This window comes from Scyliorhinus torazame, chromosome 5 (genome assembly GCF_047496885.1).
Source record: "Scyliorhinus torazame isolate Kashiwa2021f chromosome 5, sScyTor2.1, whole genome shotgun sequence".
Taxonomy (NCBI): Eukaryota; Metazoa; Chordata; class Chondrichthyes; order Carcharhiniformes; family Scyliorhinidae; genus Scyliorhinus; species Scyliorhinus torazame.
In genome coordinates this window covers 325,959,577-325,973,120 of record NC_092711.1, presented here as the reverse complement: position 1 = coordinate 325,973,120, position 13,544 = coordinate 325,959,577, and the positions used below count along the sequence as shown (strand labels likewise).

The window sequence follows — 13,544 nt, the reverse complement described above, 5'->3', positions numbered from 1 at the left end:
CTCTGACAGTGCGGCACTCACTCAGTACTGACCCTCTGACAGTGCAGTACTCACTCAGTACTGACCCTATGACAGTGCGGCACTCCCTCAGTACTGACCCTCTGACAGTGCAGCACTCCCTCAGTACTGACCCTCTGACAGTGCAACATTGAGTGAGGGTGAGTGGGTGAAGGTGAGGGTGGGTGAGGAGGGTGAGGGTGAGGGTGGGTGAGGAGGGTGAGGATGAGGGTGGGTGAGGAGGGTGAGGTGGGCGAGGAGGGTGAGAGTGAGTGAGGGTGGGTGAGGAGGGTGAGGGTGGGCGAGGAGGGAGAGGGTGAGGGTGGGCGAGGAGGGTGAGGGTGAGGGTGGGCGAGGAGGGCAAGGGTGAGGGTGGGTGAGGAGGGTGAGGGTGGGTGAGGAGGGTGAGGGTGAGGGTGGGTGAGGAGGGTGGGTGAGTGAGGGTGAGGGTGGGTGAGGAGGGTGAGGGTGAGTGAGGGTGGGTGAGGAGGGTGAGGGTGGGCGAGGAGGGAGAGGGTGAGGGTGGGTGAGGAGGGTGAGGGTGGGCGAGGAGGGTGAGGGTGAGTGAGGGTGGGTGAGGAGGGTGAGGCTGGGCGAGGAGGGAGAGGGTGAGGGTGGGCGAGGAGGGTGAGGGTGAGAGTGGGTGAGGAGGGTGAGGGTGGGTGAGGATGGTGAGGGTGAGGGTGGGTGAGGGTGGGCGAGGAGGGTGAGGGTGGGCGAGGAGGGAGAGGGTGAGGGTGGGCGAGGAGGGTGAGGGTGAGGGTGGGTGAGGAGGGTGAGGGTGGGTGAGGAGGGTGAGGGTGGGTGAGGAGGGTGGGTGAGTGAGGGTGAGGGTGGGTGAGGAGGGTGAGGGTGAGTGAGGGTGGGTGAGGAGGGTGAGGGTGGGCGAGGAGGGAGAGGGTGAGGGTGGGCGAGGAGGGTGAGGGTGAGGGTGGGCGAGGAGGGTGAGGGTGGGCGAGGAGGGTGAGGTTGGGTGAGGTTGGGTGAGGGTGGGTGAGGAGGGTGAGGGTGAGGGTGGGTGAGGAGGGTGAGGGTGGGTGAGGGTGGGTGAGGGTGGGTGAGGAGGGTGAGGGTGGGCGAGGAGGGTGAGCGAGGTGGGTGAGGATGGGTGAGGGTGGGTGAGGATGGGTGAGGGTGGGTGAGGAGGGTGAGGGTGGGTGAGGAGGGTGAGGGTGTGTGAGGAGGGTGAGGGTGGGTGAGGAGGGTGAGGAGGTTGAGGAGGGTGAGGGTGGGTGAGGAGGGTGAGGGTGGGTGAGGAGGGTGAGGGTGGGTGAGGAGGGTGAGGGTGGGTGAGGAGGGTGAGGAGGGTGAGGGTGGGTGAGGGTGGGTGAGGAGGGTGAGGGTGGGTGAGGGTGAGGGTGGGTGAGGAGGGTGAGGGTGGGTGAGGAGGGTGAGGGTGGGTGAGGAGGGTGAGGAGGGTGAGAAGGGTGAGGGTGGGTGAGGGTGGGTGAGGAGCGTGAGGGTGGGTGAGGAGGGTGAGGGTGGGTGAGGAGGGTGAGGGTGGGTGAGGAGGGTGAGGAGGGTGAGGGTGGGTGAGGAGGGTGAGGGTGGGTGAGGAGGGTGAGGAGGGTGAGGGTGGGTGAGGAGGGTGAGGAGGGTGAGGTGGGTGAGGAGGGTGAGGAGGGTGAGGGTGGGTGAGGGTGGGTGAGGGTGGGTGAGGGTGGGTGAGGGTGGGTGAGGGTGGGCGAGGAGGGTGAGGGTGGGTGAGGAGGGTGAGGGTGGGTGAGGAGGGTGAGGGTGGGTGAGGAGGGTTAGGGTGGGTGAGGGGAGTGAGGGTGGGTGAGGAGGGTGAGGGGAGTGAGGGAGGGTGAGGGTGGGTGAGGAGGGTGATGGTGGGTGAGGAGGGTGAGGGTGGGTGAGGGTGGGTGAGGAGGGTGAGGGTGGGTGAGGAGAGTGAGGGTGGGTGAGGTGGGTGAGGGTGAGGAGGGTGAGGGTGGGTGAGGAGGGTGAGGGTGGGTGAGGAGGGTGAGGGTGGGTGAGGAGGGTGAGGGTGGGTGAGGTGGGTGAGGGTGGGTGAGGAGGGTGAGGGTGAGGAGGGTGAAGGTGGGTGAGGGTGGGTGAGTGTGGGTGAGGAGGGTGAGGGTGGGTGAGGAGGGTGAGGGTGGGTGAGGGTGGGTGAGGAGGGTGAGGGTGGGTGAGGAGGGTGAGGGTGGGTGAGGGTGGGTGAGGAGGGTGAGGGTGGGTGAGGGTGGGTGAGGAGGGGTGAGGAGGGTGAGGGTGGGTGAGGAGGGTGAGGGTGGGTGGGGAGGGTGAGGGTGGGTGAGGAGGGTGAGGGTGGGTGAGGAGGGTGAGGGTGGGTGAGGAGGGTGAGGAGGGTGAGGGTGGGTGAGGAGGGTGAGGGTGGGTGAGGAGGGTGAGGGTGGGTGAGGAGGGTGAGGGTGGGTGAGGAGGGTGAGGGTGGGGAGGGTGAGGAGGGTGAGGGTGGGTGAGGAGGGTGAGGGTGGGTGAGGAGGGTGAGGGTGGGTGAGGAGGGTGAGGGTGGGTGAGGGAGGGTGAGGGTGGGTGAGGGTGAGGGTGGGTGAGGGTGGGTGAGGAGGGTGAGGGTGGGTGAGGGAGGGTGAGGGTGGGTGAGGAGGGTGAGGGTGGGTGAGGGTGAGGAGGGTGAGGGTGGGTGAGGGAGGGTGAGGGTGGGTGAGGAGGGTGAGGGTGGGTGAGGAGGGTGGGGGTGGGTGAGGAGGGTGAGGGTGGGTGAGGAGGGTGAGGGTGGGTGAGGAGGGTGAGGGTGGGGGTGTGGGGGTGAGGGTGGGTGAGGAGGGTGAGGGTGGGTGAGGAGGGTGGGGAGGGTGAGGAGGGTGAGGGTGGGTGAGGAGGGTGAGGGTGGGTGAGGAGGGTGAGGGTGGGTGAGGAGGGTGAGGGTGGGTGAGGGAGGGTGAGGGTGGGTGAGGGTGAGGGTGGGTGGGGTGGGTGAGGGGGTGAGGGTGGGTGAGGGGGGTGAGGGTGGGTGAGGGAGGGGTGGGGTGGGTGAGGGTGGGGGTGAGGGTGGGTGAGGGGGGTGAGGGTGGGTGGGGGGTGAGGGTGGGTGAGGTGGGGTGAGGGTGGGTGAGGAGGGTGAGGGTGGGTGGGGGGTGAGGGGGGTGGGGTGGGTGAGGGTGGTGAGGGTGGGTGGGGGGGTGGGGTGGGTGGGGTGGGTGGGGGGGTGGGTGGGTGGGGGGTGGGGTGGGTGGGGGGTGGGGTGGGTGGGTGGGTGGGGGGGTGGGGTGGGTGGGTGGGTGGGGGGTGAGGGTGGGTGGGGGGGTGAGGGTGGGTGGGGGTGGGTGGGTGGGTGGGTGTGAGGGTGGGTGAGGGTGGGTGAGGGTGGGTGAGGAGGGTGAGGGTGGGTGAGGGTGGGTGAGTGTGGGTGAGGGTGGGTGAGGGTGGGTGAGGAGGGTGAGGGTGGGTGAGGGTGGGTGAGGAGGGTGAGGGTGGGTGAGGGTGGGTGAGGGTGGGTGAGGGTGGGTGAGGGTGGGTGAGGAGGGTGAGGGTGGGTGAGGGTGGGTGAGGAGGGTGAGGGTGGGTGAGTGTGGGGGAGGAGGGTGAGGGTGGGGAGGAGGGTGAGGGTGGGTGAGGGTGGGTGAGGGTGGGTGAGGAGGGTGAGGGTGGGTGAGGGTGGGTGAGGGTGGGGAGGAGGGTGAGGGTGGGTGAGGGTGGGTGAGGGTGGGTGAGGGTGGGTGAGGAGGGTGAGGGTGGGTGAGGAGGGTGAGGGTGGGTGAGGAGGGTGAGGGTGGGTGAGGGTGGGTGAGTGTGGGTGAGGAGGGTGAGGGTGGGTGAGTGTGGGTGAGGAGGGTGAGGGTGGGTGAGGGTGGGTGAGGGTGGGTGAGGGTGGGTGAGGGTGGGTGAGGGTGGGTGAGGGTGGGTGAGTGTGGGTGAGGAGGGTGAGGGTGGGTGTGGGTGGGGAGGAGGGTGAGGGTGGGTGAGGGTGGGTGAGGGTGGGTGAGGGTGGGTGAGGGTGGTGAGGGTGGGTGAGGGTGGGTGAGGGTGGGTGAGGGTGGGGAGGAGGGTGAGGGTGGGTGAGGGTGGGTGAGGAGGGTGAGGGTGGGTGAGGTTGGGTGAGGGTGGGTGAGGGTGGGTGAGGGTGGGTGAGGGTGGGGAGGAGGGTGAGGGTGGGTGAGGAGGGTGAGGGTGGGTGAGGAGGGTGAGGGTGGGTGAGGAGGGTGAGGGTGGGTGAGGGTGGGGAGGGTGAGGAGGGTGAGGAGGGTGAGGGTGGGTGAGGGTGGGTGAGGAGGGTGAGGGTGGGTGAGGGTGGGTGAGTGTGGGTGAGGGTGGGTGAGGAGGGTGAGGGTGGGTGAGGAGGGTGAGGGTGGGTGAGGAGGGTGAGGAGGGTGAGGAGGGTGAGGAGGGTGAGGGTGGGTGAGGGTGGGTGAGGAGGGTGAGGGTGGGTGAGGGTGGGTGAGTGTGGGTGAGGGTGGGTGAGGGTGGGTGAGGAGGGTGAGGGTGGGTGAGGAGGGTGAGGGTGGGTGAGGGTGGGTGAGGGTGGGTGAGGGTGGGGAGGAGGGTGAGGGTGGGTGAGGGTGGGTGAGGAGGCTGAGGGTGGGTGAGGGTGGGTGAGGGTGGGTGAGGGTGGGGAGGAGGGTGAGGGTGGGTGAGGAGGGTGAGGGTGGGTGAGGGTGGGTGAGGGTGGGTGAGGAGGGTGAGGGTGGGTGAGGGTGGGTGAGGTGGTGAGGGTGGGTGAGGGTGGGTGAGGGTGGGTGAGGGTGGTTGAGGGTGGGTGAGTGAGGGTGGGTGAGGGTGGGTGAGGGTGGGTGAGGGTGGGTGAGGAGGGTGAGGGTGGGTGAGGGTGGGTGAGGAAGGTGAGGGTGGGTGAGGGTGGGTGAGGGTGGGTGAGGGTGGTTGAGGGTGGGTGAGTGAGGGTGGGTGAGGGTGGGTGAGGGTGGGTGAGGGTGGGTGAGGAGGGTGAGGGTGGGTGAGGAGGGTGAGGGTGGGTGAGGGTGGGTGAGGGTGGGTGAGGAGGGTCAGGGTGGGTGAGGAGGGTGAGGGTGGGTGAGGAGGGTGAGGGTGGGTGAGGAGGGTGGGTGAGGGTGGGTGAGGGTGGGTGAGGAGGGTGAGGGTGGGTGAGGGTGGGTGAGGGTGGGTGAGGAGGGTCAGGGTGGGTGAGGAGGGTGAGGGTGGGTGAGGAGGGTGAGGGTGGGTGAGGGTGGGGAGGAGGGTGGGTGAGGGTGGGTGAGGGAGGGTGAGGAGGGTGAGGGTGGGTGAGGGTGGGGAGGAGAGTGAGGGTGGGTGAGGGAGGGTGAGGAGGGTGAGGGTGGGTGAGGGTGGGTGAGGAGGGTGAGGGTGGGTGAGGGTGGGTGAGGGTGGGTGAGGGTGGGTGAGGGTGGGTGAGGGTGTGTGAGGAGGGTGAGGGTGGGTGAGGGTGGGTGAGGGTGGGTGAGGGTGGGTGAGGAGGGTCAGGGTGGGTGAGGAGGGTGAGGGTGGGTGAGGAGGGTGAGGGTGGGTGAGGGTGGGTGAGGAGGGTGGGTGAGGGTGGGTGAGGAGGGTGAGGGTGGGTGAGGGTGGGTGAGGAGGGTCAATGTGGGTGAGGAGGGTGAGGGTGGGTGAGGAGGGTGAGGGTGGGTGAGGGTGGGGAGGAGGGTGAGGGTGCGTGAGGGTGGGTGAGGGTGGGTGAGGAGGGTGAGGGTGGGTGAGGGTGGGTGAGGAGGGTGAGGGTGGGTGAGGGTGGGTGAGGAGGGTGAGGGAGGGTGAGGGTGGGTGAGGAGGGTGAGGGTGGGTGAGGGTGGGTGAGGGTGGGTGAGGGTGGGTGAGGAGGGTGAGGGTGCGTGAGGGTGGGTGAGGAGGGTGAGGGTGTGTGAGGAGGGTGAGGGAGGGTGAGGGAGGGTGAGGGTGGGTGAGGAGGGTGAGGGAGGGTGAGGTGGGTGAGGGTGGGTGAGGGTGGGTGAGGGTGGGTGAGGGTGGGTGAGGAGGGTGAGGGTGGGTGAGGGTGGGTGAGGGTGGGTGAGGGTGGGTGAGGGTGGGTGAGGGAGGGTGAGGGTGGGTGAGGGTGGGTGAGGAGGGTGAGGGAGGGTGAAGGTGGGTGAGGGAGGGTGAGGGTGGGTGAGGGTGGGTGAGGAGGGTGAGGGAGGGTGAGGGTGGGTGAGGAGGGTGAGGGTGGGTGAGGGTGGGTGAGGGTGGGTGAGGAGGGTGAGGGTGGGTGAGGGTGGGTGAGGGTGGGTGAGGAGGGTGAGGGTGGGTGAGGGTGGGCATTCACAAAGACAAAGCGATGTGATATTTGAAGTATTTGTTGAAATTTGTTGAAATCTTTTAATCAATAATTGTTGAGACAGAAACAAGGTTGAACTTTTTCTCGGTTTGTACCTGTTGAAGATTAACAATCGTTTGTTATGGTTTAATTCTTCAATTCGATGAGAATTTTCCCCGGGGCTCCCTCGGGGTATTGAGGAGTTGGGTTCCACACTGGGAAGGCTGTGCTCCTGTCAGCTCGAAACATTCCGTCCGCCACAGACTCGTTGCTCAGGCTCCTCCACAGGGTGTGAGAGCAGGAAGCCCTCTCCTGACTCCCACTGGGAGTTACTGTCCGGAATGTGGACAAGTCTCCAATAGTTATTCCCAAAATCTGACCTCTGGCCTCTGAGGCTTTGCATAAACAATGACAAATGTTCCAAGTTTAAATCTGTTCAAAGTTTCTTATGAAAGCAGGACGGTTAAGTAAATGCAGAAAGATACGAGACAGGATACATTAATCTGTCAAAATGAGGTTTGATGTGGACAGAAACTTGCGATGTGCTCTGAATGCACAGCCACAGGCTCAGCCTTTCAGTCCATCAACTCCTCCTATCCCTGGTGTTTTATGTATTTCTAATAATCCTGAATTTCACTCGTTGAACCGTCCGTCTGTATTTTCGTTCCAAACACACTGGGCTGGCAGTAAATTACAATGAAATGACTTTCAGAGCTAGTCATGGATTAGTCACTGGATATTGAGCCCATCAACCAGTGAGTAATCCAGGAATGTTAACCTGGGATCTGATCCAATCACCAACATTTTCTTGCTGAAATACCTAACATGGTAAAGTGTGTGGAATGGGATTGAAGGCTTTTCCCTGAAAGGGGTTGGGATTTATTCTCCAGATCCTGTATTAATAGCTCACTTGGCAAATGACAGACAAAGAAGCAATTAAAGGAGTGAGTTCTCGGTTTGTGAACCAGGTCCGAAGTTAAAGATGGCTTTCCACAGGAGCCCAGGTAATCTCTGACTTTCAATTAAAACAGCAATTGTTTCAATTGCATTTTGCAGTAATTTGTCTAAAGTTGTGGATTTCTGAGCACAGAATATTCCGGGCATGGTGAAACACGAGGTACGATTGCTTCAAATGTGAGACCTCGTTTACACGGGGAGAGGCAGGCAGGCAGTTCTTGCGAGAGTGCTGAAGACAGCTCGATTGAGCTTTCCAGAAAAGGAACTGCTTCATTATTGGGACAGAAGATATTTGCAGGATTATCGGCAGGGGCGAGGGACTGGGAGTTGGTCTTCCAGAGATCTAGCACACACAATGGCGCAAATGGCCACCAGGGCACCCCAGTGAGAGTCAGTGTGTGTGGGACCCGTACCCCAGTGAGAGTCAGTGTGTGTGGAACCCGTACCCCAGTGAGAGTCAGTGTGAGTGGGACCCGTATCCCAGTGAGAGTCAGTGTGTGTGGGACCCGTATCCCAGTGAGAGTCAGTGTGTGTGGGACCCGTACCCCAGTGAGAGTCAGTGTGAGTGGGACCCGTATCCCAGTGAGAGTCAGTGTGTGTGGGACCCGTATCCCAGTGAGAGTCAGTGTGTGTGGGACCCGTACCCCAGTGAGAGTCAGTGTGTGTGGAACCCGTACCGCAGTGAGAGTCAGTGTGTGTGGGACCCGTACCCCAGTGAGAGTCAGTGTGGGACCCGTACCCCAGTGAGAGTCAGTGTGTGTGGGACTGTACCCCAGTGAGAGTCAGTGTGTGTGGGACCGTACCCCAGAGTGAGTCAGTGTGTGTGGAACCCGTACCCCAGAGTGAGTCAGTGTGTGTGGGACCCGTACCCCAGAGTGAGTCAGTGTGTGTGGGACCCGTACCCCAGAGTGAGTCAGTGTGTGTGGGACCCGTACCCCAGTGAGAGTCAGTGTATGTGGGACCCGTACCCCAGTGAGAGTCAGTGTGTGTGGAACCCGTACCCCAGTGAGAGTCAGTGTGTGTGGAACCCGTACCCCAGTGAGAGTCAGTGTGTGTGGGACCGTACCCCAGAGTGAGTCAGTGTGTGTGGGACCGTACCCCAGAATGAGTCAGTGTGTGTGGGACCCGTACCCCAGTGAGAGTCAGTGTGTGTGGAACCCGTACCCCAGTGAGAGTCAGTGTGTGTGGGACCCGTACCCCAGAGAGAGTCAGTGTGTGTGGGACCCGTACCCCAGTGAGAGTCAGTGTGTGTGGGACCCTTACCCCAGTGAGAGTCAGTGTGTGTGGGACCCGTACCCCAGTGAGAGTCAGTGTGTGTGGGACCCGTACCCCAGAGAGAGTCAGTGTGTGGGGGACCCGTACCCCAGTGAGAGTCAGTGTGTGTGGGACCCGTACCCCTGAGTGAGTCAGTGTGTGTGGGACCCGTACCCCAGTGAGAGTCAGTGTATGTGGGACCCGTACCCCAGTGAGAGTCAGTGTGTGTGGGACCCGTAACCCAGTGAGAGTCAGTGTGTGTGGAACCCGTACCCCAGTGAGAGTCAGTGTGTGTGGGACCGTACCCCAGAGTGAGTCAGTGTGTGTGGGACCCGTACCCCAGTGAGAGTCAGTGTGTGTGGAACCCGTACCCCAGTGAGAGTCAGTGTGTGTGGAACCCGTACCCCAGCGAGAGTCAGTGTGTGTGGGACCCGTATCCCAGTGAGAGTCAGTGTGTGTGGGACCCGTATCCCAGTGAGAGTCAGTGTGTGTGGGACCCGTACCCCAGTGAGAGTCAGTGTGTGTGGTACACGTACCCCAGTGAGAGTCAGTGTGTGTAGGACCCGTACCCCAGTGAGAGTCACTGTGTGTGGAACCCGTATCCCAGTGAGAGTCAGTGTGTGTGGGGCCCATACCCCAGAGAGAGTCAGTGTGTGTGGGACACGTACCCCAGTGAGAGTCAGTGTGTGTGGAACCCGTACCCCAGTGAGAGTCACTGTGTGTGGAACCCGTATCCCAGTGAGAATCAGTGTGTGTGGGACCCGTACCCCAGTGAGAGTCAGTGTGTGTGGAACCAATACCCCAGTGAGAGTCAGTGTGTGTAGGACCCCTACTCCAGTGAGAGTCAGTGTGTGTGGGACCCGTACCCCAGTGAGAGTCAGTGTGTGCAGGACCCGCACCCTAGTGAGAGTCAGTGTGTGTGGGACCCGTACCCCAGTGAGAGTCAGTGTGTGTGGGACCCGTACCCCAGAGTGAGTCAGTGTGTGTGGGACCCGCACCCTAGTGAGAGTCAGTGTGTGTGGGACCCGTACCCCAGTGAGAGTCAGTGTGTGTGGGACCCGTACCCCAGTGAGAGTCAGTGTGAGTGGGACCCGTACCCCAGTGAGAGTCAGTGTGTGGGGGACCCGTACCCCAGTGAGAGTCAGTGTGTGTGGGACACGTACCCCAGTGAGAGTCAGTGTGTGTGGGACCCGTACCCCAGTGAGAGTGTGTGTGGGGGACCCGTAACCCAGTGAGAGTCAGTGTGTGTGTGTGGGACCCGTACCCCAGTGAGAGTCAGTGTGTGTGGAACCCATACCCCAGTGAGAGTCAGTGTGTGTGTGACTGTTACCCCAGTGAGAGTCAGTGTGTGTGGGGGACCCGTAACCCAGTGAGAGTCAGTGTGTGTGTGTGGGACCCGTACCCCAGTGAGAGTCTGTGTGTGTGGGACCCGTACCCCAGTGAGAGTCAGTGTGTGTGTGACTGTTTCCCCAGTGACGGTCTGTGTGTGTGGGTCCCGTACCCCAGTGAGAGTCAGTGTGTGGAACCCATGCCCCAGAGTGAGTCAGTGTGTGTGGGACACGTACCCCAGTGAGAGTCAGTGTGTGTGGGACCCGTACCCCAGTGAGAGTCAGTGTGTGTGGGACCCGTACCCCAGTGAGAGTCAGTGTGTGTGGGACCCATACCCCAGTGAGAATCAGTGTGTGTGGGACCCGTACCGCAGTGAGAGTCAGTGTGTGTGGGACCCGTACCCCAGTGAGAGTCAGTGTGTGGAACCCTTACCCCAGTGAGAGTCAGTGTGTGTGGGACCCGTACCCCAGTGAGAGTCAGTGTGTGGAACCCGTACCCCCGTGAGAGTCAGTGTGTGTGGGCCCCGTACCCCAGTGAGGGTCAGTGTGTGTGGAACCCGCACCCCAGTGAGAGTCCGTGTGTGTGGAACCCGTACCCCAGTGAGAGTCAGTGTGTGTGGGACCCGTACCCCAGTGAGAGTCAGTGTGTGGAACCCGTACCCCAGTGAGAATCAGTGTGTGCGGGACCCATACCCCAGTGAGAGTCAGTGTGTGTGGGACCCGTACCGCAGTGAGAGTCAGTGTGTGTGGGACCCGTACCCCAGTGAGAGTCAGTTTGTGTGGATCTGTACCCCAGTGAGTCAGTGTGTGTGGGACCCGTACCCCAGTGAGAGTCAGTGTGTGGAATCCGTACCCCAGTGAGAGTCAGTGTGTGTGGATCTGTACCCCAGTGAGAGTCAGTGTGTGTGGGACCCGTACCGCAGTCAGAGTCAGTGTGTGTGGGACCCGTACCCCAGTGAGAGTCAGTGTGTGTGGATCTGTACCCCAGTGAGTCAGTGTGTGTGGGACCCGTACCCCAGTGAGAGTCAGTGTGTGTGGATCTGTACCCCAGTGAGAGTCAGTGTGTGGAACCCGTACCCCAGTGAGAGTCAGTGTGTGTGGGACCCGCACCCCAGTGAGAGTCAGTGTGTGTGGGATCCGTACCCCAGTGAGAGTCAGTGTGTGTGGGACACGTACCCCAGTGAGAGTCAGTGTGTGTGGAACCCGTACCCCAGTGAGAGTCACTGTGTGTGGAACCCGTATCCCAGTGAGAGTCAGTGTGTGTGGGACCCGTACCCCAGTGAGAGTCAGTGTGTGTGGAACCAATACCCCAGTGAGAGTCAGTGTGTGTAGGACCCCTACTCCAGTGAGAGTCAGTGTGTGTGGGACCCGTACCCCAGTGAGAGTCAGTGTGTGCGGGACCCGCACCCTAGTGAGAGTCAGTGTGTGTGGGACCCGTACCCCAGTGAGAGTCAGTGTGTGTGGGACCCGTACCCCAGAGTGAGTCAGTGTGTGTGGGACCCGCACCCTAGTGAGAGTCAGTGTGCGTGGGACCCGTACCCCAGTGAGAGTCAGTGTGTGTGGGACCCGTACCCCAGTGAGAGTCAGTGTGAGTGGGACCCGTACCCCAGTGAGAGTCAGTGTGTGGGGGACCCGTACCCCAGTGAGAGTCAGTGTGTGTGGGACACGTACCCCAGTGAGAGTCAGTGTGTGTGGGACCCGTACCCCAGTGAGAGTGTGTGTGGGGGACCCGTAACCCAGTGAGAGTCAGTGTGTGTGTGTGGGACCCGTACCCCAGTGAGAGTCAGTGTGTGTGGAACCCATACCCTAGTGAGAGTCAGTGTGTGTGGGACCCGTACCCCAGTGAGAGTCAGTGTGTGTGGGACACGTACCCCAGTGAGAGTCAGTGTGTGTGGGACCCGTACCACAGTGAGAGTCAGTGTGTGTGGGACCCGTACCCCAGTGAGAGTCAGTGTGTGTGGGACCCGTACCCCAGTGAGAGTCAGTGTGTGTGGGACCTGTACCCCAGTGAGAGTCAGTGTGTGTGGGACCCGTACCCCAGTGAGAGTCAGTGTGTGGAACCCGTACCCCCGTGAGAGTCAGTGTGTGTGGGACCCGTACCCCAGTGAGTCAGTGTGTGTGTGGGACCCGTACCGCAGTGAGAGTCAGTGTGTGTGGGACCCGTACCCCAGTGAGAGTCAGTGTGTGTGGGACCCGTACCCCAGTGAGAGTCAGTGTGTGGAACCCGTACCCCAGTGAGAGTCAGTGTGTGTGGATCTGTACCCCAGTGAGAGTCAGTGTGTGTGGGACCCGTACCGCAGTGAGAGTCAGTGTGTGTGGGACCCGTACCCCAGTGAGAGTCAGTGTGTGTGGATCTGTACCCCAGTGAGTCAGTGTGTGTGGGACCCGTACCCCAGTGAGAGTCAGTGTGTGGAACCCGTACCCCAGTGAGAGTCAGTGTGTGTGGATCTGTACCCCAGTGAGAGTCAGTGTGTGGAACCCGTACCCCAGTGAGAGTCAGTGTGTGTGGGACCCGCACCCCTTTGAGAGACAGTGTGTGTGGAACCCGTTCCCCAGTAAGAGTCAGTGTGTGTGGGACCCGTACCCCAGTGAGCGTCAGTGTGTGTGGGATCCGTACCCCAGTGAGAGTCAGTGTGTGTGGGACCCGTACCCCAGTGAGAGAGTCAGTGTGTGTGGGACCCGTACCGCAGTGAGAGTCAGTGTGTGTGGGACCCGTACCGCAGTGAGAGTCAGTGTGTGTGAGACCCGTACCCCAGGAGAGTCAGTTTGTGGAACCCGTATCCCAGTGAGAGTCAGTGTGTGTGGATCTGTACCCCAGTGAGAGTCATTGTGTGTGGAACCCATACCCCAGTGAGAGTCAGTGTGTGTGGGACGCATACCCCAGTGAGAGTCAGTGTGTGAAACCCGTACGCCAGTGAGAGTCAGTGTGTGTGGGACCCGTACCCCAGTGTGAGTCAGTGTGTGTGAGACCCGTACCCCAGGAGAGTCAGTTTGTGGAACCCGTACCCCAGTGAGAGTCAGTGTGTGTGGGACCCGTACCCCAGTGAGAGTCAGTGTGTGTGGATCTGTACCCCAGTGAGAGTCAGTGTGTGTGGAACCCGTACCCCAGTGAGAGTCAGTGTGTGTGGATCTGTACCCCAGTGAGAGTCAGTGTGTGTGGGACCCGTACCCCAGTGGGAGCCAGTGTGTGTGGGACCTGTACCCCAGTGAGAGTCAGTGTGTGTGGGACCTGTACCCCAGTGAGAGTCAGTGTGTGTGGGACCCGTACCCCAGTGAGAGTCAGTGTGTGTGGGACCCGTACCCCAGTGAGAGTCAGTGTGTGGAACCCGTACCGCAGTGAGAGTCAGTGTGTGTGGGACCCGCACCCCAGTGAGAGTCAGTGTGTGTGGGACCCGTACCCCAGTGAGAGAGTCAGTGTGTGTGGGACCCGTACCGCAGTGAGAGTCAGTGTGTGGAACCCGTACCCCAGTGAGAGTCAGTGTGTGTGGGACCCGTACCCCAGTGAGAGAGTCAGTGTGTGTGGGACCCGTACCGCAGTGAGAGTCAGTGTGTGTGGGACCTGTACCCCAGTGAGAGTCAGTGTGTGTGGGACCCGTACCCCAGTGAGAGTCAGTGTGTGGAACCCGTACCGCAGTGAGAGTCAGTGTGTGTGGGACCCGCACCCCAGTGAGAGTCAGTGTGTGTGGGACCCGTACCCCAGTGAGAGAGTCAGTGTGTGTGGGACCCGTACCCCAGTGAGAGTCAGTGTGTGTGGGACTCGTACCCCAGTGAGAGAGTCAGTGTGTGTGGGACCCGTACCGCAGTGAGAGTCAGTGTGTGTGGGACCCGTACCCCAGTGAGAGTCAGTGTGTGTGGAACCC

At 61.8% G+C, this 13,544-nt stretch overlaps 1 protein-coding gene across 1 annotated transcript in view; it reads left to right on the top strand.

Moving 5' to 3' along the window:
* Positions 1 to 6,969: 6,969 nt before the first annotated feature.
* The window catches only part of fhl1a (four and a half LIM domains 1a), a 42,486-nt gene continuing 35,911 nt past the window's right edge, over positions 6,970 to 13,544 (top strand). The window contains exon 1 of the mRNA XM_072505992.1: positions 6,970 to 7,149. Within this exon, the coding sequence (XP_072362093.1) occupies positions 7,128 to 7,149 (22 nt within the window). The 5' untranslated portion in view covers positions 6,970 to 7,127. The remainder of the gene's footprint in view (positions 7,150 to 13,544) is intronic.